The sequence below is a fragment of the Zingiber officinale genome, chromosome 5B (genome assembly GCF_018446385.1).
Source record: "Zingiber officinale cultivar Zhangliang chromosome 5B, Zo_v1.1, whole genome shotgun sequence".
NCBI lineage: Eukaryota > Viridiplantae > Streptophyta > Magnoliopsida > Zingiberales > Zingiberaceae > Zingiber > Zingiber officinale.
Window position 1 is genome coordinate 97776406 of NC_055995.1, and position 24371 is coordinate 97800776.

At 40.9% G+C, this 24371-nt stretch overlaps 2 protein-coding genes across 3 annotated transcripts; both read right to left on the reverse strand.

Moving 5' to 3' along the window:
• Positions 1-200: 200 nt before the first annotated feature.
• On the reverse strand, positions 201-6741 carry LOC121986857 (protein DROOPING LEAF-like). Its single transcript, XM_042540790.1, has 8 exons — positions 6601-6741; positions 6391-6525; positions 6118-6208; positions 5953-6001; positions 5499-5574; positions 5354-5402; positions 3342-3356; positions 201-235 (listed from the first exon to the last, which is right to left on the reverse strand). The coding sequence occupies exons 1-8, from the start codon at positions 6670-6672 to the stop codon at positions 201-203; spliced, it is 522 nt and encodes a 173-aa protein (XP_042396724.1). The 5' UTR covers positions 6673-6741.
• Positions 1703-3413, reverse strand: LOC121985138 (inactive poly [ADP-ribose] polymerase RCD1-like). 2 transcript variants are annotated; one of them, XM_042538424.1, is made up of 3 exons: positions 2561-3413; positions 2091-2487; positions 1703-2017 (listed from the first exon to the last, which is right to left on the reverse strand). In XM_042538424.1, exons 1-3 carry the CDS (start codon positions 3337-3339, stop codon positions 1919-1921), a joined length of 1275 nt encoding a protein of 424 aa, XP_042394358.1. In that variant the 5' UTR covers positions 3340-3413; the 3' UTR covers positions 1703-1918. The 2 variants fall into 2 exon arrangements, with proteins under 2 accessions (XP_042394358.1, XP_042394359.1); XM_042538425.1 differs by having other exon boundaries at positions 1703-2031.
• Positions 6742-24371: the final 17630 nt, after the last annotated feature.

Consider the following 24371-nt stretch of genomic DNA (forward strand, 5'->3'; position numbering starts at 1 on the left):
ATGACCATGTGTTTGCTTTTCTGCTGACTTTTAATTCTTTGTTTTATAAGCCGCGTGACTAATTTTCATGATCCAATTAATCTTAAAGATGACATAAAAGTTTTTCAATGATTCCCAAAGATAAATCATGGAAGCGTAATATTAAATCATCCAAAGCTGACCGTAATTTCACCATCCGTATAAGACCGTCCAATGTTGAATTAGTACTCTGCTTGTAAAGGTAAACTTATGGACCCTTCGGCTCACAACTGCCCATATCTTTTACTAAATTCAACGTTAAACATGTCTCAACAGGTACACTTCCAAGCACCTTAATTTGTAAGGGTCACAGATGATACCACTTATATAGAGGGTGTACCATATCAACTCCTATATATAGAGAGAGCGCTAATATGCTCCCCGACTTATGTTGTGCGATTTTTATGTAGAAGTCGTCAGACTTTTTTAGTGTAGCAATGTCCTGTTAGAATTAAAAAGTCCTAAACTATTTTTTTACCGTAGTAGCGCTACGTTATAGCAACTACGATTTCATAGCTGCTATAACATTCTCGTCTAATTATGTTGTAATAGCTACGATTTTATAGTTGTTAAAATATGGTTAAATCACAAATCAAAACCTTGTAGCAACTAAGAAATCATAACTGCTACAATATGATTAGACTAGAATATTGTAACGGTTATGTAATCATAGTTGCTATATCGTGGTAGGACCACAAACAAGAACGTTGTAATAGTTACAGTTTCGTAACTTCCATTATGTTGTATCTGCTAATTCTTACGGGGTATTGCTATAGTAGAAAAAATTTGACGAAGTACTGTTACAGTAATCGTGCATAATCATGCAGTATAAGTCGGGAAGTATATCAACTCTCTCTTTCTGTATAGGTAAATGATATGGTGCTAACTCATTTTCGAGCTTGATTTCTGCGACTAAGACCAATGGCGAAGCCACCTATAGCTCGAGGGCCTGCAAGGTGTGAGAAGGGAAAAAACTCAAATTTACTATAGAAGAATGGGAAAAAAAAAAAAGAGTAGGCTAGCTTGGGTGTCTGCATCAATGTTGACGCTCATGATCCACAGTCCAAATAGATCACTCGGACTAACTCCGTCATTGACTGAGACAACTTGAGGCGTCCTGAATGAATCAGGGCGACCCTAATATTCTAGGCACCCCGAGCCATCTCAATTGGGGAAACGAGTTGGACATATATATATATACACAGCTTCATACTGGTGCACACCTAAATTTTTTTTTTCAATTTGAAATTTTTTGTGTGCTTAATTCCATGACTCATCCTCTAAATCCTTTCTAAATCCTAAATGATATAACCGTAGGCTAAAAAATATCAAAAAGAAAAACTACCATTGAACACTCATGGACAGTTCCGCAGGATTCAACGAATCCATTGGATAAAAACAGCATCTATCTAGGTCTGAAATGGTGCCCGACTCCTGTCCATGACGGGAAGTAATCCGAATGGCCAGATGTTTGTAAGAGTCACGGATGGTAGTGTTCGTTGCCCGACTCCTGTCCATGACGGGAAGTAATCCGAATGGGCAGATGTTTGTAAGAGTCCATGACGAGAAGTAATCCGAATGGGCAGAAGAGTCACGGAAGGCTTTATTTTGCAGTTTAGTTATCACTACTTCATTCTTAATCTATAGATTTATTCTTCTTGCTAGACAATATACTAGATCTCTGTAGGTAGTTCAAACTGAAAATGATTACAATAACTTCAATTTGATGGAAATGGTAACAAGTTTAGGCTCTTCATGACCGTGGAAATAATAAAATCCCTTTATCGATTCATTTCCATTAATTCATGATTATCTTAATCATGTTAAACCAAAAAAGGAAGTGCACACAATCCTGTTCTAACCATGCACACAGCACACACAGCTCTTGCTCCACAAATCCTCAGTAGCCTCTAACACTCTTGATACTGGAAGTCAATAGCTTATCTCCAACAGTGCTTCTCAGGTACCTGATGAACGCTTCCTTGCTCAAATTTCCTCCCTGAAACGTTTGACCTAAAACTCATCAAAGCTGACGAGCCATAACAGAATTGATAGCTTGAGTCAGACTTTACCTTGTACCGGTTATAAGTGATCTCCAGAGCTTTTTTCATGGAGGGTGGAAGAGACTTCACTATTTCTGCAAACAACTTAGAGAATGACATTGTTGAGATTTCAACACTCTTTGGTGAAGAACTCCTCATCATCCTCCTCGAACCTGCTGTATCTTGAGATTGCTTGGAGAATCTGAAGCTGACGATGTATTCAGGAATTATGTGAGTGTTCATGTGCGTGCTCCACACGACGTACCAGTTTGGGCTCTCGAGATCGTCGGCGGCGCTATCGAACTCTTCGCTGCTGCTGGGATGGTACCGGAGGGATCCTGCTGCAACCTCCTCCATGTTCCCCATGACTGCGCGACACAGCACGACGTGGCCTTCCCCGTTGCCGTCGACTTCCGACAGCGCGCAGCTGAATATATATAGATGCGATTTAGTGGCCTAGTAAACGGGAGTTGAGTGAGGGAGAAGGATGAGGGGCTGACCTTCGCAGGGGAGAATGAGGCGGGGAGAGATGGAGGCCGAAGCCACAAGCGTCGCCGCCCAAGAGCTCGTGATTCGTCCGCCCAAAGCCATGGGAGACGATCACGGCCAAGTCGCTCAAAGTCGTCGGCAGCCACCCGAGCTTTACGTTCGCGCGGCCTCGAGCGGCCCTCGTCGCCTCCACCTGCATCTGAAACGCCTTCAGTCGGGAATTCCTCACCGGAGACGAATAGAAGCACTTGTGGATGGCGGTGATGCTAATTGCGTTCCCGGCCGCGAACAGGTTCGCCACGACTTTGTAATCTCTGTCTGTAGTTTCTAGTCTCTCTGTTCCCGGCCACCTCGGCTGGCCCAAACCGACGGTGGTCGACGACGAGTCCTCCTCCGACGACGACAGACTTTTGTCGAGCTTAACTTCCATGCCGGAGTCGGAGTAAGAGGAAACGGGGAAGAAGCAGCGACCGTCGACGCCGATCCACGCGATCGGATTGGCGGCGCTGGATTCTTCATCGACCTGGACCATCCGAAGGAAGTCAATGAAGTAAGAGGCTCCGCCGACACGCACTTGGCACGACGTTTCTCCGGCGAGGAAAGCGTGCCGCAATTGGTCGAACACCTGGTGGGGGAAGTCAGTCCAGCAGCCGTTACGCTGGAAAAGGAACCTCGACGGGGCAGCAGCGCGCTTCTTGAAGTCTTTGACGGAGGCTGCGTCGGACGTCGGCCCCAGCGGCGGCAACGGCAGCTCTGCCGGGAAGTTATTGCCTTCGCCGGAGGTGGACATACGAAGGGCTCCTCCGCCTTCTTCGATCGGTCTTCGGATCGAAAAATCTCGGGCTTTAAATTTGCCGCGGTGCCTTGGCACATTTATACTCACCTTAACCAGTTGGAAGATTTTGATCTCAATTTGATTAAATATTCAAATTCCTAAATCTAGCAAAGCTAGCCATATTCAAATACTTATTTGATAAGATAACTGAACTAATTTAAGTCGAGCCTAAAATGGACTAAGTAAAAAAAAAAAAATTATTCAAGTTTAACTAATTTCTTTATTACAAACTTAAATTTGATTCGTTTAAATGTTATAGTACTCAATACAAACTTGATTGTTTAAAATTGATTATTAAATTTAATAATATAACTTATTTAATCATTTTTATTTTATTTTATTTACTTATTTATCATGTTGATGAGTATTTTATTAATGAATATGATTCACAAACTTTATTCATGAATAATGTTGGAACAGTTCATGAATATTAAAGAACTGAACATGTTCAAGTTTGTTTATTTAATTTAATAAAATATTTAAGTTTATTCATTTAAAATCACATTTTATATGTATTGAACGAATATAAATAAATTTTTATCAAATCAAATATCAAATTTATTCATGAACGTTTAATTTATTTACAGTTCCCATGAGACAATACGAACCCATATATTATAGTAAATGTTGATTCAAAAGGTTGTCTAATTATAACTAGTGAACTAATTAACCAAAAAGAAAACAGAGATGAATTATATTTAAAGAATGTGATGTGAGACTTAGAGGCTAAGCTAACATATATGTGCGTTGATGGAGGAAGCAAAGCATATATATAAATGAATGGCTTTAGCTTGTTTTGTAAGCAGTGGAATTATTTGTGTTGTCCATGCATGGCTTTGGCTTTGCTTTGTGGCAAAGGAAAGAACACGGAATAAAAGAATATAATCAAAGAGAAAGAGAAAGAGAGAGAGAAGATATGAGTTTGGTTCGTGTGGGAGATGAGCAGGGACTTGACTTTGTTCCTTCGGACTTAGATCAGACTTCCACTATTGTTCATCCTTTTGGATCCACCTCCTCCTCCTCCTTATCAGCTTCTTTTGAAACTTTTCAAGTTGGAAAATATGAATTAATAAATAATATTGACGGGAAGATTTGAGCCTCTTTCCTCTTCTTTTCTAGAAAAGGGATCGATCCTTTTCAACTTTCACTAGCAAGGGATTAATTTGTGGAATATAGTTCTGGTCCAGGTCTCAGAAATGGTGAGAAAAGAGATTCGGAAAAAAAAAAATAATATTAAATCGGACACGCAGTAATTCAGTAATCATGTCGGGGTAATATATATGTAAATTACTGATAAAATTGCATTATCATATTAGCTGACCATTTAATTGTCTAGTGTTATTTGATACTCAAGACAAAGTATTATGTCTCATTAGGGGTGAGCAAAATCTTAATTAAATCAAAATAATCTCGATTTAAAATTTTTATATTTGATTAAACCGATTAAATTGAATCAGTATCGATCAACTGTCAACATAACACTCCTTTTCATTAAAATCCTAAATTTGGTATGCGTATAATATAATAGATAGGTTAATATTATACATAAGAGCCACATGTATCCATACCACTCCCATTCATTTGCATTAATGCATGCATGCATAAATAGCGTAGCCATGCACTGATCAGAAATTGAAATTAGAGTACAACAACATTAGCTAGCTAGAGCTATGCTTCAGTTCATACTTCATTGTATAGAGAGTAGAAGTTCAATCCAACAAAAACTGAACACCCATAAGAACACCACTAGTGGAACACCTAGCTAGCTCCATGTAGATGTGGATTGGAACCTAGTCCTTCTTTTCTATGTGATTGTGAACTTTGGAGCTCTCCGTTCTGGTATAGTCACTGTTGTTTCTTTTCTGAACCATGCCATATAATTAAAACCATAGAAGAATGACTAGTGTGCTTTTGCATCTGAAATTAGGGTTTGGATTTACCAGTTCTGAAATGGGAGCTAGCTTCTTGCTCTCAGAGGTAGAAGATATTGTTGAGCAGCGAGGATCGCACTTGGCCCACTTTGTTCATGTTCCAATTTTGATGCATGCATATTATTGTTCTCAGGAGATGAACAAAAGAAATTAAAGGGATGTGTTTGTCTGTAGAAAACTCACATTCTTTGCTGCCATGCTGAATGCTTCTCGGTGCGGAATATCGGGTCGAGCAGCTTTGATTCTCTGAATTTCCTCCCTTTCATGGCACATAAACAGTTTCGATTCTAGTTATGAACATTATTAACATGTATAGCACTGCTAATTTACTTAGTTCCAATTTACAAATACACAAAAAGATGTACGGAATCCTAAACTGAAACTATAGTATTGTATAAGTTCAAGATGTATAGATTGCACAGGACAATAGAGAACAAAAACATTCAAGCATTAATCATACACTTTTCCTATTTAATTCAAGCTAATTAGAATTTTTCAGGTACATACATTTAATATAATCGATCTATATGCCTGCACTGCACATCATTAACAGTGGAGATTGTGAAGTAAATTGTGATAGAAGATGCAACGCAGTAAAGAAATAAGTCAGAAGGTAATGTAGCATTTTGATTCTTACTTCATGAAGCGATTGTAAGCAGAAGGCATCCTGTGTTTCTTCTCAGGAGCTGTAACCATAAATCCAAGCCAAATTAATTATGTGTATGCTGCTCAATTAGAATTAATAAACAAAGAAAAAGAAGAAGAAGAGAAACCATGGAAGGAATTAGGATACAACCCTTACGTTTCACAAGAAAGGGTGGCTTTTGGATCATTGGTTCACCGGAGAACCACGCCAGCGCCGGTGAAACCCTCAGGCAATCAGAGCAAGGCCCCTTTCATAAATTTTACACAAAATTAGAATCAGTATTGCTTAGCTCAACTCTCTAAATCTTTTCTCTTCTTTGCAATGCAACTCATAGGCTTACAAGCTACAAAAGTCCTAGAAACAAATTAATTTCATGAATTGAGTTACTATCTTGGGTGCATAATTGTAAGACAAGAAGAAGTCATGAACCTGAAGCTGGCTCATTGAATGTTCAGTGAGACTTAAGTGTCGCGTGATGGGTCTGGGGCTAAGAAAGGAGAGATGGTTGCAGTGGCCACACTTCACAGTCATTGTGTCCATCATCCTCTTGCATGGAACCCCAACCTGCAACCATGCAGCAAGGTATAGTGGCGATCGTGCACTTGTTAATTTTATCTTCTACTATAGGGTGTTAATTACCGCAAGAACAGTGTTGCAGTAGGTGCAACGCACGTAGCACAAGTGCTCAGCGGGAGAGAGTACTATGTCCATGAGGCGGCAAGAAGACGAGAGCTAGCTAATTAGAAGGAGAGGGAATAGAAGAGATCCAAGGAATTGATGATGCCTGCTTAGGGTTTCTATTCTCGCAATAATGCCTGGTTACATTCTAGCTGCTCTCTTTGCGAGTGTATATATATATAAAAGCTCTTTAATAAAATCATACTTACTCCATGATCATCTCCTACGTTTTCTAAATACAAAATTTTGCCAAAGTAGTGTGAAAGAGAAAATATATATTCTATATCAGTTGTTACTACCGAGGGAAGCCAGAGAGTGCGGGAAGTGATGTGACTATTCCATCAGGGTAAAAGAAGAGGGAGCCCACACTTGCCCATTCACTTGGTATAAACCCCAACTCTAGTGCCCGGTCTCCATTCTCCGTTAGCCTTTTTCTTCCTCCCTTCTCGGCTCTTCACATCAAGCGTAGCCACAGGCAGCTAGCTAGCTCTAAGGCCAGTAGCTGCCATGGCACCTTTGATGAATTTGGCAATGCGAGCCAGGCCCGGCTTCCTCCCTTGTTGGGAAAGACAAGGCAAGGTAAGGCCTGGCTAATAGGTAGGGTGGGTGGATTGGACGTGATCCATTCATTGTCTCAGATATATGCAACGTAGCTAGGCGATGGACGGACTTCCAAGATCCCAACCTGCACGCTGTTGTGAGCCGTGAATGCATTCATGGTAATTTAATTTGTTGCTGCTGTTTAACGCGGCAGGGAAAGTATTCCCGTCCATCTTCTCTGCGGATCTATCCTCCTTCTGCTTGGCCTCGGTGTCAGTGCAGCAGCCACACTCTCATGAGTTGCAGCCGCAGTACTGCAGAACCAGCTTGTGCCAGACGCAAGACTTTTGGCATTTTCAGTGAAAAAAAAACCTACTTTCTATGCTAATATAATAATAATAATAATAATAATAATAATGTTAACTGGCTTATTATTATTAGTTTGTAGGTTGTCATGGAGTGGGAGCGGTTGAGCACATGCGCGGGGCAGAAGCTGAGCATTGCCGTGCGTACGCTGTGTGCGAGGAATGCTTCGTGTGCCTTAATTAACTGAGCAGGTGATGATGATTTGTACGGAGATTTCTCTGTCAAGAGTTCAATTTACGTGAAGGAAAATTGACTCTAACAGCTAAGAAATTAATTATCAAACTATACAGAAATAATTAAAGAGTCGTATGCAATTGTACTTTTAGTAGATATAGAAAAAGGAAACATTTATGTTCTCAAGGATATCGACAAGTCAACCTATATGTTAAAACATATAGATAATGACGTAACTAGAATTTTTATTCAGGAGGGGTAAAGCGACAGAGTTGACGAACGAAGATAGTGATACTGGCAGCAAACAATGTTGTCGGCTAAGCGAAAGAAATCAATTAAGTAAATTTCACCTCAATTAAAAAGTATTTTTTTTTATAGAGCATTAACGAAGTGACAACGTTGGCCAAATGAAGACAACAACCATGCAACAAATGACAATGACGGTGGTAGCAATCGGTGTCCGACGATAGCGACTTGGGCTATAACGGCAGCGACATGTCGCGAAAGATTTTGCGGGTAAAATTAGAGTTAGAAAAAAGAATATGAAAGAAATTATAAGAAGAAAAAAAATTAAATGAGGAAAATAAAAGTTCAGGACTAGAGGAGGAAGAAGAAAAATAAATAAAAGAAAAATTGACTTGGGAAAAGAGGAAAATGGGTTAGGTTGAAAGGGTTTTAATTGGAATTTTTTGCTAAAAAGACGAGAAAATTTCAAAATTTATAACTATACATTTTTTTATTTCTTTTCCCACCGTATTAATATTTTCCTTGAATTTCAAGGGATGCACCCCCTAAGCCTTATATAACTACACCCCTGCCTATAGGTTAAAACACAAAGCTTCTCTATGATCGTAAAAGTACGACATATCATGGAGCTAACTTATCTTAACTCTTAACTCTGATTCATAGCTTTGCTTATCCAAATAACTAACTCTTCTACCTGTTACGAGCATTATTTTATATGTCAATTGTCCCACGACTCTTTAATTTGGTCGAGCTTTTTTTTATATGCCAATCGTCTTTTATGTACGAAAATTTGATTATTACTTGTGACTCCGGGTAGGATAGTAATTATTCTGTACGTTGACGAGAAGAGAAAAGATTGAGAAGAAGACAAGAAGAGAAGCATCCAAGAAAAAACTTTTTATTAAAATTTGAGGGTTAATCCCTCACCATCTAAACATGTCTCTTATATAGACCACAACCTAAGATTTAAATAAGGAAAGTAATTACAATTTTGTAAAGAAAGGAAATAGATTTTTACCCAAAAAGAAAAGTAATTAACTTAATGATCTTAACTCAAATCAAGATATGGATTAAGACAAATCCACTCTAAAAAATACCAGAAATATGAAAATTACCCTAAAAACAAAAAAAAGGAACAAAAATAGCAATTTTTTTTTAAAAAAAATGGCAGAATTTGGGGCTGAAAATTTGACCGTTATAGTTTTACTGGTAACAAACGTAAGTTTTCGAATTCTACACGGGTGACGATAGACAGAGCCTGATTTCAAGTTCCGAGTCAAAAGTTATATCTATTTGAAGTTTAAAGGCTCATATTGAGCTTCAACACGGGTTGGGCCTATAATCAACCTCCCCGACTTGAAAAGAACTTGCCCTCAAGTTCAAATTAACTTCATTAACAACCATTGAATAAGGAGTTAGGTGCTTCACATGAGGACATCAGAAGTCTTCAGATGACTAGGAAGGTACAATCTGTAAGCATTGTCATTAATCTTCTGCAGTATCTCGGATGGTCCAATTTTTTGATCCTTTAGCTTATTATATTCTCCAATAGAGAAACAATCACGAGTCAATACAACCCAGACAAAATCTCTAATCTCAAAAAGTATCTATTGACGATGACAATCGACTCGAGCCTTATACTTAGTATTGCTTTCCATAATTGCTAGTTTTACCTGCTCATGAATACCTCGAAGATGCTCTGTCATCTCATTTGTTTTAGGACTAATTCGCCCTACACATGGAACAGGGGCTAAGTCTAGAACTCCTAATAGATTCTGGCCGTAGATAATTTCAAAAGGACTCAATCTCATGGTCCTATTTTTTGATCTATTGTAGGCAAACTCTGCTTGAGGAAATGCCAAGTCCCACTGCTAGTTCCTGTAAGGCATCTCAGAAGATTGCCCAAACTCCGATTCGCCATCTCGATTTGTCCATTTGTCTTAGGGTGGTAAGCACTGCTAAAGTGTAGCTGTGTTCTCAATTTCCCCCATAAGCTCTTCCCTAGAAATAACTAATGAATTTAGTATCTCGATCTGAAGTCATGAATAGAGGAATGTCATGTAAACGCATGATCTCTTTGAAGTAAAGATAGGTAATCTGCGCAGCATCCATAGTTTTCTGTAAGCTAACGAAATGTGACATCTTTGAGAATCTGTCAATGACAATAAGAACTGAGTCTAAGACTCGTTGGGTGCAGGGTAATCCCAATACGAAATCTATGCTGACATCAAGCCAAGGGGCTTTAAGAACGGATAGGGGAGTGTACAAGTCTACATTAGTTAGAACTCCTTTAGACTGCTGGCATACAAACATCGATCAACAAAGTGAGCCACATCATTGGTCAACTTGGGCCAATAAAAATTGACAGAGATGAGGGCCAACGTCTTACCACGTCTAAAGTGTCCCTCATTATAAAGCTCGCTCATAATCTACTGCCTTAGAGAGCAGTCTGGAATGCACAATTGCAACTCACAAAGTAGATAACCATTATGCAAAATAAAATCATGTCGGTAACCATCATGTACTCTTGGAATATCCTTCCGAATGATGGGTCAGTTGCATACATATCTGGAAAGACCTCAAAACCAGCAACGCTAATACTCATGGTGGTGAGTAATAAGAATGCCGACTCCGGGCATTTGCGGCACAGTTCAAACTTCTAGCTTGGTGCCTTAGTGTAAAGGTGAATTCTGCAAGTAAGCCACTCACTTGGCATACTGCCTGCTCAGCTTGTGTTGACCATTGATATACTTTAATGCTTCATGATCAGTGAACAGGATGAATTTCTTCTGTACTAGGTAGTATCGTCAATGCTTTAAGAACTGTACAATGACATAGAACTTTGAGTCGTAGGTAGAATAATTTTTTTTGGACCCAGAGAGCTTCTCATTGAAGAAAACAACTGGTTGCCCATATGGACTCAAAACACCTCCGATACTATCCCGGATGCATCACAGTTGACCTCGAATAATCTGTCAAAATCAGGAAGGACTAGAACTGGTGCTTCAGTCATCCTTTGTGTGAACAGTTGAAAGCTAGCCTCTACTTTTTTAGACCACTTAAACTTCCTTCCCTTGAGACACTCGATGATAAGAGCAATCAAAGTGCTAAAATTTCCGATAAATCGGCGGTAGAAAGAAGCTAAGCCATGGAAGCTTTTGACATCATGCAAGGTCCTCAGTTAAGGCCACTCTAGGATTGCATCTATCTTTTTTTGATCTGTATGTACACCATCAATAGACACAATAAAGTCGAGGAAAGTTACCAGTGTAGTAAAGAAAGAGCACATCTTCTTGTTTACAAATAAGCACTCCGTTTTCAACTTTTCAAAGATAGCACGGAGATGATCGAAGTGTAATACCCATGTCGGACTGTAAACGAGGACGTTGTCAAAGTATACCACCACAAAGTTTCCTATAAAGGGCCACAAGATTTGATGCATAAACTTCATAAAGGTTCTGGGCATATTAGACAGTCCAAAAGGCATGACCGTCCATTCATATAGCCTATGCTACATCTTGAATGTTGTCTTCCATTCATCACCAGACTTTATTCTGATCTGGTAGTATCCGCTTTTAAGGTCAATTTTTTAGAAGGCCTTAGAACCGGATAACGGATCCAACATGTCATCTAAAAGGGGAATTGGAAACATGTACTTCAGTATAATCTTGTTGATAGTTATGCTATCGGCACACATACATCACGAGCCATCCTTCTTCGATACTAGTAGGACAAGAATTGCATAGGGGCTCATGCTCTGTCGGATGTGTCCCTTTTCAAGCAACTCCACCACTCGATGTTGTAATTATTTTGCTTCCTTAGGGCTAAGGTGATAAGCTGGCTGATTAGGAAAAATCAACCCCGAAACAAGGTCATTCTAATGTTGGATATCTCACATATGCAGTATCCCCGAAGGAAGATCCTCCGGCATCATCTCATCAAAATCCACTAGCCGCTGCTGTACTTTGGCCGGTAACTTAGCGTCCATGGTTGGAGTAATGCTTTGGCATGGTAGCAAAGCATATACAACTCCATGCTCCATTTCATCTAAAAACCTAGATATAGAAAGCATATTAGTATTTTTAGATACTAAAATTGGAGTAGCTCCTTCCTGCTACGGCGCTAACACAATTTGTTTCCCTAACGTTAAGGGTATAGATATTCTTCCGCCCATCATGAACAACACTGCGATCATACTGTCAATGTCACCCCAACAATACATGACATGCATTCATGACCACCACATCACACCAAACATTATCAAAATATTTGTCAATTCAAAAGGAAACACGACATCACCGGTCTATTGTTACCTCACTTTCTTTATTCAGACAAGATAACTTGTAGGGTTTAGGATGATGGCCTGTCTTCAGTTATAATCTTTAGACAACCTCTGCGGATATTACATTCTCATAATTGCCACCGTTGGTAACCATCTTGCAAACTTTATCCGTAATGTTGCAGGTAGAATAAAAAATATTGGTTCTCAACCAATCATCCCCCGAATCACCCTTGGAAGTCAGCAGACTCTTACAAATGACCAAAGTCTCATGCCCATCACTATAAATTACTTCGTTAGATGCTTTATACATCAGATCGACAATTGTTGTTGTATCTTCTATCACTTCGGATCAACAAGTTTTTGCCCTTCGTATCAGTAGAAGAGGGCTTCCTGCAGTGGTGCGCCATATGCCCTTGTTCACCACATTGATAACATTTGACAGAGGCCTTAGAGTAGTGACCTCTATAGTGGTCATTGCGATGGCTGTTGTGGTGGCTGTTGTTGTGAAGGACGAGAATTTTGAGGGTGAGCTAGTCGATTATTCTAGTCACCTCTCCCAGCTGGTTTCCTATTTTGTTGCTTTCAACCGTCAGTGCACGTTGAAAAGCCTTTGACACCGTCAAAAGTGAATGAAGACTGAGGGCATCTTGTAAGGCCAAGCGTAGACCCCCTAAGTAATGTGCCACCTGCTGTTCTTCCGTCTCAGATATGTCATTTCAGGCCACTAGCTGGAAAAATTATTCTGTATATTCATCGACCGTTCTTGCACCCTGTCTTAATGAGTGAAATCGTCAGAATAGAGTTTGAGTGTATGTGAAAGGAAGGAAGTGTTCCTTCATGTTTTCCTTCATATCTTTCCAGATAGTTATTTGGGATTTACCTTATTTGTCTTGAGAGAGCCACATCTGTTCCTACCATGCTAATGCTCGCCCTTTGAGTTAGATGGCAATTAACTTCACATTCATCCGATTTGGAACTCTCTTAAAGTCGAAGATCCGCTCTACTTCGTTGATCCAGTCGATGAAGTCCTCTGCTCTCAATGAAATAGAAAATTTAGGCAGATCTCAAAATCCGAAGTCTCCAGTAGGCTCCTCTTGTCCACGACATTCCTGAGGTGAGTCCCACCGGTGATGTGGGTTCTCGAAGGAAGACTCAAATCCATGATCTGAAATCTCATGATCTTCGAGATCTTGCGCTGCCATACGCTGGGTTAAATCTGTAGCCCGCCTTTATAAATCCTCAATCGTCATTATGTCTTGGACGCTACGACCATGGTGCTCAGCTTCCTCCGTCGAAGCCTGCCTATTGTTGCGATCGCAACTACGACCACGACGACCTACCATTGGATCTATTGATGACCTTCTCGTGCTCTGATACCAACTGGTGTCGGATAGAATAGTGATTATCCTGCGCGTTGTCGAGAAAAGGAAAGATTGAGGAGAAGACAATAAGAGGAACTTCCAAGAAGGAAATTTTTATTAAAATTTAAGGGTTAATATCTCAACACCTAAATATGTCTCTTATATAGACCATAACTTAAGACTCACGTAAGAAAAGAAATTACAATTAACAAATCTTAATTTTAATATTATAAATAAAGGAAATAGATTTTTACCCAAAGTAGAAAATAATTAACTTAACGATCTTAACTCAAATCATAACATGGATCAAGACAAATCTTCTCTAAAAAATACCCTAAATATCCAAAAAAAAAATTACCAAAAATAGCAAAAAGGCCTTAAAAAGGATTTAAATGGCACAATTTGGGGTTGAAAATTTAATGGTTATTGCTTCACTGATAACAAACGTAGATTTTTTAATTTTGCATGCATGATGACAGACATAGGCTGATTTTGAGTCCCGAGTAAAAAGTTATGTCTGTTTAAAGTTTGAAGGATCATATTGGGCTTCAACACAAGTTGGACCTACATCACCTTTGATGTGGGGCAAGGAAACTCTTAAATTGGAGGAGATCACAGATGTGTTGCTAGGTTTTCATCAAAGGAAGAAAATAAGCGATAAAGTTTCTCAGGGAGAAGGACTTGTGGTAAATATCAACCAAGAGCATGGTAGGAGTAAATCTCAACATGGATCGGGTAACGACAACAAGACTCATTCTAAGTCAAGAAGGAAGAAGGTGATCACGTGCTATAAGTATAGAGGCAAAGGTCATATGAAGAGAGATTGTCCAGAGATAAAAAGAACATGTTGTAGAGAACAAAGGTAGTTCGGCAAAGTCTATAAACATAGTTGAAGAGAAAAATTCAGAGAGTGGTGATGGATATATGCTATCAGTTATATCAAGTTCAGAGAAACTGACAGATTCATGGATTTTAGACTGTATGTTTATATCATATAACTCCATACAAGGATTAGTTTGGCACCTATAGGACAGTAGATTCTGGTTCAGTTTTGATGGGAAACGATGTGTCATGTAGAGTTATTAACATAGGAAACATCAGAATCAAAATGTTTGATGGTGTGATCAGAATCCTATGTGATGTCAGATATATACCAAAGATAAGGAAGAACTTGATCTCTCTAAGCACACTAGATGGTATTGATTGTAGTTACAAATCAATGAGCGGAGTGATAAAAGTCAACAAGGGAGCTCTGACGATAATGAAAGGATAAAAGTTAGCAGAGAACATCTATAAGTTGATAGGGACAACAGTTGTAGGTGGAGTCGCATCGGTGGAGTCTAAATCAGACAATACTATCTTGTGACATATGCGGCTAGGGCATATAGGTGAATGTGGGATGCTAAAACTTCACAAGAGAGATTTATTGAAGGGTGTCAAGGCGTGCAAGTTTGAATTCTGTGAATTCTGTGTTCTTGGGAAATAGACCAAAGTGCAATTCAAAATAATAATAAACAAGACGAAGAGAATTCTAGACTATGTATATACGGATCTATAGGGACCAATCAGTGTAGCATCACGTGGAGGACACTTGTATTTTATGAGTTTTATGGATGATTACTCATGCAAAGTCTGGGTATACTTTATGCGTCATAAGTCAGAAAGTTTTACAAAGTTTAAACTATAGAAAAATGAAGTGGAGAACCAGACTAGAAGGAAGATCAAATGATTTAGGTCAAATAATGGGACTGAGTACATAGATTCAAAGTTTAGGAATTTTGTGAGCAATATGGAATAATGAGGTATTTCTCGATTCGCATGATATGTCAGCAGAATGGGGTGGCAGAAAGGTTGAACGGGACAATCATTGAGAAGGCTAGATATCTTAAACTAAATGTAGGGCTAGCAAAGAATTTCTAGGCGGAAGCGGTTAACATAATATGTTATCTCATTAATAGATCACTAAGGGCAGCATTAGAAGGTAAAGTATTAGAGGAAGTATGGATAGGGAATCAAGTAGATTATTCTCATCTTCGAGTTTTTAGATGTCCAACCTCTATGCACATATCTAATGAGGAAAGATCAAAGCTGGATGCGAAGTCAAAACTGTACATTTTTCAGGGGTATTAGAAAGGAGTTAAAGGATTCAAGCTTTGAAATCCTAAGGCAAATAAGGTGATGTGGTGTTTGACGAGAAGGCTATGCTACAACATACTCAGGAAGATGGAAAGGAAACACCATAGAGCAATATAGAGAAAGATGTTGTGCAGGTGGAGCTAGAGACTCATGACTCTGATGATTCTAGATCAAAGCACACGGAGCATCGCACTATAGCTGGTGGAAGAATGAGACGAGTCATAAAACCACCCACCAGATATGAATTCGAAGACTTGGTATCTTATGTACTTATCACTAGTAGCGGAGACCTTACGTCTTTTCAGGAGGCGATACACGGCTCTGAGAAGGACAAGTGGAAGGGTGCTATGGTAGAGGAGATGGAGTTGTTGCATAAGAACCAAATGTGGGATCTAGTGGAACGTCCTGAAGGAAAAAAAGTTATAGGGTGAAAGTGGATATTCAAAGAAAAAAACAATGTCAGAGGGAGAAGAATTGAAGTTCAAGGTTTGGTTAGTAGCAAAGGGGTATTCACAGAGAAAGGGGATTGACTATGAAGAAATTTTTTCTCCAATAGTAAGACATACGTCAATTAGAGCGGTGTTGGCTTTGGTGGCACATCACGATTTATAGCTGGAGCAAATGAATGTAAAGACGGTAATTCTTTATGGAAATTTGGAAGAGCAGATTTTTATGTTATAACCTGAGGGATTTAGTCAGCGTAGACAAGAGTGGTTGGTTTGCAAGTTGAAGAAATCACTCTATAAATTGAAACAATCTCCTAGACAATGATACAAATATTTTGATTCATACATGATTTAAAACGGATTAGGAGATGTGAATATGATTATTTCATATATGTGAAGAGCTTTAAAGATGAATAACTAGTTTTCTTACTATTATACGTTGATGATGTTAGGATCCTTCGTACGGCTAGAGAGGGGGGTGTGAATAGCCGACCCCAAATTACTCGTTTCTTCCTACGATTAGGTTAGTGCAGCGGAAATACAAATAGAAACGAAAACAGGAGAAGAAATCAAACCTCAACGCAAGGATGTAACGAGGTTCGGAGATTAGGGCTCCTACTCCTCGGCGTGTCCGTAAGGTGGACGAGTCCAGTCAATCCGTCGGTGGATGAGTCCCCGGAGAACCGGCTAATACAATATACTCCTTGTGGGTGGAGAAACCTCGCCACAAACGTTTGCAACAGCAAACAAAGAGTACAAGTACAAAGAATAAGCAAGAAATACAATAAGAATACTCAAGCACTCTACCAATCTTGCTTTCTCGTCGACTGGAGTCCGGATGAAGCAGCAGCTTCAAAAACTCTAACAGCAGCAGCTGTTCCAGTCGGGGAAGCTCACGCGAAGCTTTGGACGAGCTCAACAAAACTCAAGCACAGCAGCACTTAGCAACAGGAAGGAGGAAGAAGAGTTTTTGCACAGAAGATGCCCTCGATCCTTTTATACCTGCGAAGAAGACAGCGAGAAAACTAGCCGTTGCAATGCAACGGCTAGAACCCTGATCGGTCTGCAGACCGATCAGGTGTCGCGATCGGAGCTCTGATCGGTCTGTGGACCGATCAGGCCCTGCGCTGATCGGTCCCCAGACCGATCAGCCAGTGCACAGAACCTTCTGGCGCTACGATCGATGCGTGGACCGATCAGCTCTCTGATCGATGCGTGGACCGATCAGCTCTGATCGGTCCCGGACCGATCCGAGTCCCAGCTCTCTCTCACAGAGAATCGCTTTCGTCTCTTGATCGGTCGTGGAGACCGATCAGCATACCTGATCGGTCCAGGACCGATCAGAGCTCTTTCTCCGCTCGATCGTTGCCGTCTCGATCCGATTACGATCGATCACTGGACCGATCGGGGCAAACGCAGATATCCGGATCGGTCACGGACCGATCCAAACTTCGACCCTAAACCTAAGGCTTCCACACCAACATCCGGTCAACCTTGACCTGTTGGTATATCATACCTAGCATCCGGTCACTCCCTTGACCTGCTAGCACTCCCCGCTAAGTGTCCGGTCAATCCCTTTGACCCACTTAGACTTTTCCACACCAGACGTCCGATCATCCCTGATCCATCTGGATTTTCCTCTTCGTGCCAAGTATCCGATCACTCTCTTGACCTACTTGGACTTTCCAACACCAGAAGTCCGATCATCCCTGATCTATCTGGATTTTCCCTTGCCTGGTTTCACTCACCAGGACTTTCCAACTGCCTAACATCCCAGTTAGGACTTTCCCACTGCCTGGCTTCACTCACCAGGACTTTCCATACTGCCTAACATCCCAGTTAGGACTTTCCCACTGCCTGGCTTCACTCACCAGGACTTTCCACACTGCCTAACATCCCAGTTAGGACTTTCCCACTGCCTGGCTCCACTCACCAGGACTTTCCACACTGCCTAACATCCCAGTTAGGACTTTCCCACGTGCCAAGCTCCCTGCTTGGACTTTTCCAGTGCCAAGTCTCCATACTTGGACTTTTCCATTGCCAAGTCTCCATACTTGGACTTTTTCCGAATCAGGTCAACCAGATCAACCTTGACCTACGGTTGCACCTACAATCCCCCAAACATCTATTCTTGTCTCACATCAAGAATAGAACTCTCTCACGAGTGTCAAACATCAACATGCAACTCAACTAGGTCAACCTTGACCTAAAGTTGCATCAACAATCTTCCCAAGTCAAACATCAAAATACAACTCGAGTCAAGTCAACTCGAGTCGGGTCAACCAGGTCAACCTTGACCTAAGGTTGCACCAACAATCTCCCCCTTTTTGATGTTTGACAAAACCATAATCAAGTTTGGTTAACCCGATAACCTAACTTAGGTTTTCCAACCATCTTCCAATGTCCAATGTTCTTTCCTTGAACATTCTCTGGACATTCTCCCCTTAGGTTAACCTGATAACCTAACTTGGGTTCTCCAATAATTCTCCCCCTTTTTGACACACATCAAAAAGTATTCCAATGTTCTTCCTCGAACATTCCTTGACATTCTTCCCCTAGCTTAGGTTAACCCGATAACCTAGCTTGGGTTCTTCAATAATTCTCCAATGAACACTCTCCCCTTTTTGACACACATCAAAAAGAAAAGGAGGATATCAAGGTCAAGAGTTTCTTCCTAATGAAAGTCCCATACCTTTCATTGAAACTCTTAATTTCCCCCTTGATACTAAACTCAACAACCAACTTAGTGATAATTCCATATCACTCAAGTCTTTAAGAGTAAAAACTCCCCCTAAAAGTCAACTCCCCTTGACAATTAGGTAAAAACTCCCCCTAAAGGTCAACTCCCCCTTGACCATTGCACCAACAATGTCTTGGAGAGTTTCAAACCTTTAGAAATCCACAAAACACAACTTCCAGTTGAAATTTCAGACCAACAGCTGAAAATGCACGCACTGATCGGTCCCCAGACCGATCAGGAACCCCATGGATCGGTCCCCAGACCGATCCACGCTTTCTGGATCGTCACTGATCGGTCACCAGACTGATCAGGCCTTCGCCAGATCGCACCAAGCTCCTGGATCTCACTGGATCGGTCCGCAGACCGATCAGATCTTCCCTGGATCGGTCCCCGGACCGATCCAGCCACTGAAATCAGAATTTCTGATTTCCCCTTCCGGAAATTCAGAAACTCCTAATAAATTCCAGAAAATTCCAAAAATCGTGAAATTTTGAGGATACATTCCTCATAACATACACTATCATGGAAAAATAGTTTTCTATGAAAATAGTTTCTATTTTCAAATCTTGATACAAAATTCGAAAACTTTGAAATAGTTCAAAGTTAAGTCAATTTTGTATCACAAAGTCCAATGATGAATGCTATCACTAGGAAAGCTTCATCAAGGTTTTTCAAATCAATTTTAAAATGCTTTTAAAACCATTTGAATTTAGGACCATAATCTTAGGGCTAGATGTACATGACTTGTACACAAGCGTTCCCTATGATCCCCATTTCTTGAATTAGGCTCATCTAGGTACAAGGACTATGCACCTTGATCCTAACTCATGATCCTAATATCTCACACACATCTAAGGTGTATCAAACCACATTCAAGTCAATTTGATGTGAGATATGGGTTAAGGTCAACTTAGGCTAAGTTCTCATGCATTTTCTAAACATCAATTTGATCTCAATATCAAATTATATGTTTGTCCTTAAATCAATTTTATTGATTATAATGCAAGAGATGATGACATGACATATAATGATATCATAAGTAAAAACATGTGCCAATGTCATGATGTCATGGCATAAAGTTTGAATTTTAACTAAAGCATGACATATAAATAACCTAAGCATTATCATGACATTTCAAATGATCATAAATTAAATATGATGTCATGACATGGCATATGGCAAACAATCATGGTAAGTTAGCACAAATGAAATACCTAGATTACCTATCTAAGTATCCTTAATCACTTAGCTAATTTAACATCTAATCCTAGATTGCCCTTATATCCCTAAGGGAAACCAAAATCCCAATTATGGTATTTCCCTAGGTTTTCCTCAAATTGTGCCACTTAAGATTAAAAATGATATTTCCACCATTAGGCACATTTAGCTCTTCAAGGAGTAACTAGTAATTCTATTTCATTTTCAAAGGTTAACAAAACCTTGAAAATGCTCCTTGAGTGTCAATTTCCTCAAAGTTGGGTTAACTACCCTTCTTATTGAAGTTGACACTCTCTAACCCATCTATGGGGTAGAGAAAATGCTCCTAGGAACCCAATACCTACTTGAGCTCATTGGGTTCACTAAATATTCACTAGGGATAACTTCCCTAGCAACCCTCCTAATGACCCTCTTAGGCTTTGAAGCCTTGGTCATTTGGGTCTCATCAAGGTCAACTATAGGGGTGACTCCCCTTGTAACCTTGGTAATGGTCTTCCTAGCCCTAGGTTTTGTTCCATAATCGAATGGAACATTGTGATAAGTGGGCTTGACCATTTGGGACTTAGGTTTGTGACCCAAACCCTTTTTGTCCTTGGACATTGGTTTTTGACCCTTAAACCCTAGAGATGACTTCTCCATGTTTTTAAGAGCCTTTTCTAAATTATCAAGTCTTGACCTCAAGACTTGATTTTCCCTCTCTAATACCTCAAGTTTTAATTTGTCATTTTCTCTTGAGATATTCCTAGGCATGTGTCTAGTCTTCTTGGGATTTCTACCTAGGTTTTCCTTAATTTTAGAAGCGTTAAACCTAGGGTTGGTATTTCTAGTGTTATCCTTACCTAGGCTAACATGTTTAGCACCTAAGCACATGTGTTGATTTCTAGTGTTAACATGCTCATCATTATTTGCAATAGCAATAAAACTACTAGCATGTTTCTTATTTGAATTGCAATAGTGTGCCTTAAAAGGTACCTTAGGGTTTGCCTTAGCTCCCCCTATCGATGTGCCCGGTCTCTTGCCCTTGTGAGGTTGCCTCCTCCTTGGACATTGACTCCGATAATGTCCCCTTCGCTTGCATTGAAAGCACACCACGTGCTTCTTGCCTTTGCGTGTTGGGACTCCGGCTCCCTTGACTTTTGGTGCCGGTGGAGTCTTCCTAACCCTCCTTGGACACTTACTCTTGTAGTGCCCATGTTTCCTACACTCAAAACACATTATGTGTAATTTGCTTGAAATCACAGTGTTTGAGTTACCTAGGGTTGTGGATGGAGATGAGCTTTCTTCTTCAACCCTTCCGGAGGTGGAAACTTCCTCTTCTTGCTCCGAACTTGAGCAAGAGGAACTCTCCTCCTCTTCTTCCTTGGATGTTGAGTAGCCCTCAACTCCCAATTCGCTCCCTCCATGATGTGAGCTACTTGGCTCACTAGGCTCCTCTTCATGGCTTGAAGTGGAGCTCTCCTCATGGTACTTGGCCAAGTTATCCCACAATTCCTTGGCATTGTTGTATTTACCTATCTTACACAAAATATTAGTAGGTAATGAAAATTCAATTGTTTTAGTTACCTCATTGTTGATCGTGGATTGGTGGACTTGTTCCTTCGTCCACTTGTTCTTCTCTAGAGGCTTTCCTTCTTTATCCATTGGAGGAGAAAACCCTTCTTGTACACAAAACCAGTTCAACATATTAGTCCTAAGAAAATACATCATCCTTACCTTCCAATATGTGAAGTTGTCGTTGTAGAAGGGTGGAATCGTGATGTCTTCTCCGAATTGATCCATCTCTAGCTTTGCTCCCACGGGTGTTGATTCGACGAAGAGCGTCCTCGCTCTGATACCACTTGTTAGGATCCTTCGTACGGCTAGAGAGGGGGTGTGAATAGCCGACCCCAAATTACTCGTTTCTTCCTACGATTAGGTTAGTGCAGCGGAAATACAAATAGAAACGAAAACAGGAGAAGAAATCAAACCTCAACGCAAGGATGTAACGAGGTTCGGAGATTAGGGCTCCTACTCCTCGGCGTGTCCGTAAGGTGGACGAGTCCAGTCAATCCGTCGGTGGATGAGTCCCCGGAGAACCGGCTAATACAATATACTCCTTGTGGGTGGAGAAACCTCGCCACAAACGTTTGCAACAGCAAACAAAGAGTACAAGTATAAAGAATAAGCAAGAAATACAATAAGAATACTCAAGCACTCTACCAATCTTGCTTTCTCGTCGACTGGAGTCCGGATGAAGCAGCAGCTTCAAAAACTCTAACAGCAGCAGCTGTTCCAGTCGGGGAAGCTCACGCGAAGCTTTGGACGAGCTCAACAAAACTCAAGCACAGCAGCACTTAGCAACAGGAAGGAGGAAGAAGAGTTTTCGCACAGAAGATGCCCTCGATCCTTTTATACCTGCGAAGAAGACAGCGAGAAAACTAGCCGTTGCAATGCAACGGCTAGAACCCTGATCGGTCTGCAGACCGATCGAGTCGCGATGATGCTGATCGGTCTGGACCGATCAGGCCCGATCGGTCCCGCATCGATCGCCGGTACGTAACCTTCATGCAGATCGTGGACCGATCAGTCTGATCGGTCCCGATCCGATCCCAGCTCTCTCACGCATGAGAATCGCACTCGTCTCTTGATCGGTCGTGAGACCGATCAGCATACACCTGATCGGTCCAGGGACCGATCAGAGCTTTTCTCCGCTCGATCGCGCGTCTGCGATCGATTCCGATCGGTCACCACCGATCGGGCAACGCAGATCACCGGATCGGTCACGGACCGATCCAAACTTCGACCCTAAACCTAAGGCTTCCACACCAACATCCGGTCAACCTTGACTGTTGGTATATCATACCTAGCATCCGGTCACTCCCTTGACCTGCTAGCACTCCCCGCTAAGTGTCCGGTCAATCCTTTGACCCACTTAGACTTTTCCACACCAGACGTCCGATCATCCCTGATCCATCTGGATTTTCCTCTTCGTGCCAAGTATCCGATCACTCTCTTGACCTACTTGGACTTTCCAACACCAGAAGTCCGATCATCCCCGATCCATCTGGATTTTCCCTTGCTCGGTTTCACTCACCAGGACTTTCCAACCGCCTAACATCCAGTTAGGACTTTCCCACCGCCTCGCTTCACTCACGGGACTTTCCATACTGCCTAACATCCCGATTAGGACTTTCCCACCGACTTCACTCACGGGACTTTCCACACCGCCTAACATCCAGTTAGGACTTTCCCTTGCTGGCTCCACTCACCAGGACTTTCCACACTGCCTAACATCCCAGTTAGGACTTTCCCACGTGCCAAGCTCCCTGCTTGGACTTTTCCAGTGCCAAGTCTCCATACTTGGACTTTTCCATTGCCAAGTCTCCATACTTGGACTTTTTCCGAATCAGGTCAACCAGATCAACCTTGACCTACGGTTGCACCTACAATCCCCCAAACATCTATTCTTGTCTCACATCAAGAATAGAACTCTCTCACGAGTGTCAAACATCAACATGCAACTCAACTAGGTCAACCTTGACCTAAAGTTGCATCAACAATCTTCCCAAGTCAAACATCAAAATACAACTCGAGTCAAGTCAACTCGAGTCGGGTCAACCAGGTCAACCTTGACCTAAGGTTGCACCAACAGATGACATACTCATTATTGTAAAGAAGATGAAAGATGTTGACAAATTGAGGAGGTTACTAAGCAAGAAATTTGACATGAAAGATTTGGGATAGACCAAGAAGATTCTTGGAATGAAGATCCATAGGGATAGAGCTATAGGAAGATTATGGTTGTCTCAACATAGCTATGTGAAAAAAGTGCTGGATAGATTCAACATGAAGAATGCAAAGTCGGTGAACACACTTGGAGCATCACTTCAAGTTATCCAGTACACAGTGTCTAAAGACGGATGACGAGATCTAAAAGATGTCAAAGGCTCCTTATGCCAGTGCAGTTGGTTATCTAATGCATGTCATGGTTTACATAAAACCAGATTTGGCACAAGTAGTGATGTTGGTGAGCAAGTTTCTTTCAAATCATAGTCGACCACATTGGGATGCAATGAAGTGGATTTTCATATACTTAAGAAGTACTACTGATTATGACATAATGTTCAGTGGACAACCGGAAGATCCTTCAGTTGCTGGGTACGTAGATGCAAACTATATAAGAGATTTAAATGATAGAAGGTCTACTATAGGATACAAGTTCACTATGGCAGGAGGACCTATCT

Coding starts and splice junctions, on each gene's coding strand:
- LOC121985138 (XM_042538424.1), bottom strand. CDS start 3,339: ATGTCCACCTCCGGCGAAGGCAATAACTTCCCGGCAGAGCTGCCGTTG. Junction 2,488..2,560: donor CCTCATTCTCCCCTGCGAAG/GTCAGCCCCTCA, acceptor ATATATATTCAG/CTGCGCGCTGTCGGAAGTCG. Junction 2,018..2,090: donor TCACTTATAACCGGTACAAG/GTAAAGTCTGAC, acceptor CAAACGTTTCAG/GGAGGAAATTTGAGCAAGGA.
- LOC121986857 (XM_042540790.1), bottom strand. CDS start 6,672: ATGGACATAGTACTCTCTCCCGCTGAGCACTTGTGCTACGTGCGTTGC. Junction 6,526..6,600: donor ACTGCAACACTGTTCTTGCG/GTAATTAACACC, acceptor GCATGGTTGCAG/GTTGGGGTTCCATGCAAGAG. Junction 6,002..6,117: donor GCCACCCTTTCTTGTGAAAC/GTAAGGGTTGTA, acceptor TTATGGTTACAG/CTCCTGAGAAGAAACACAGG.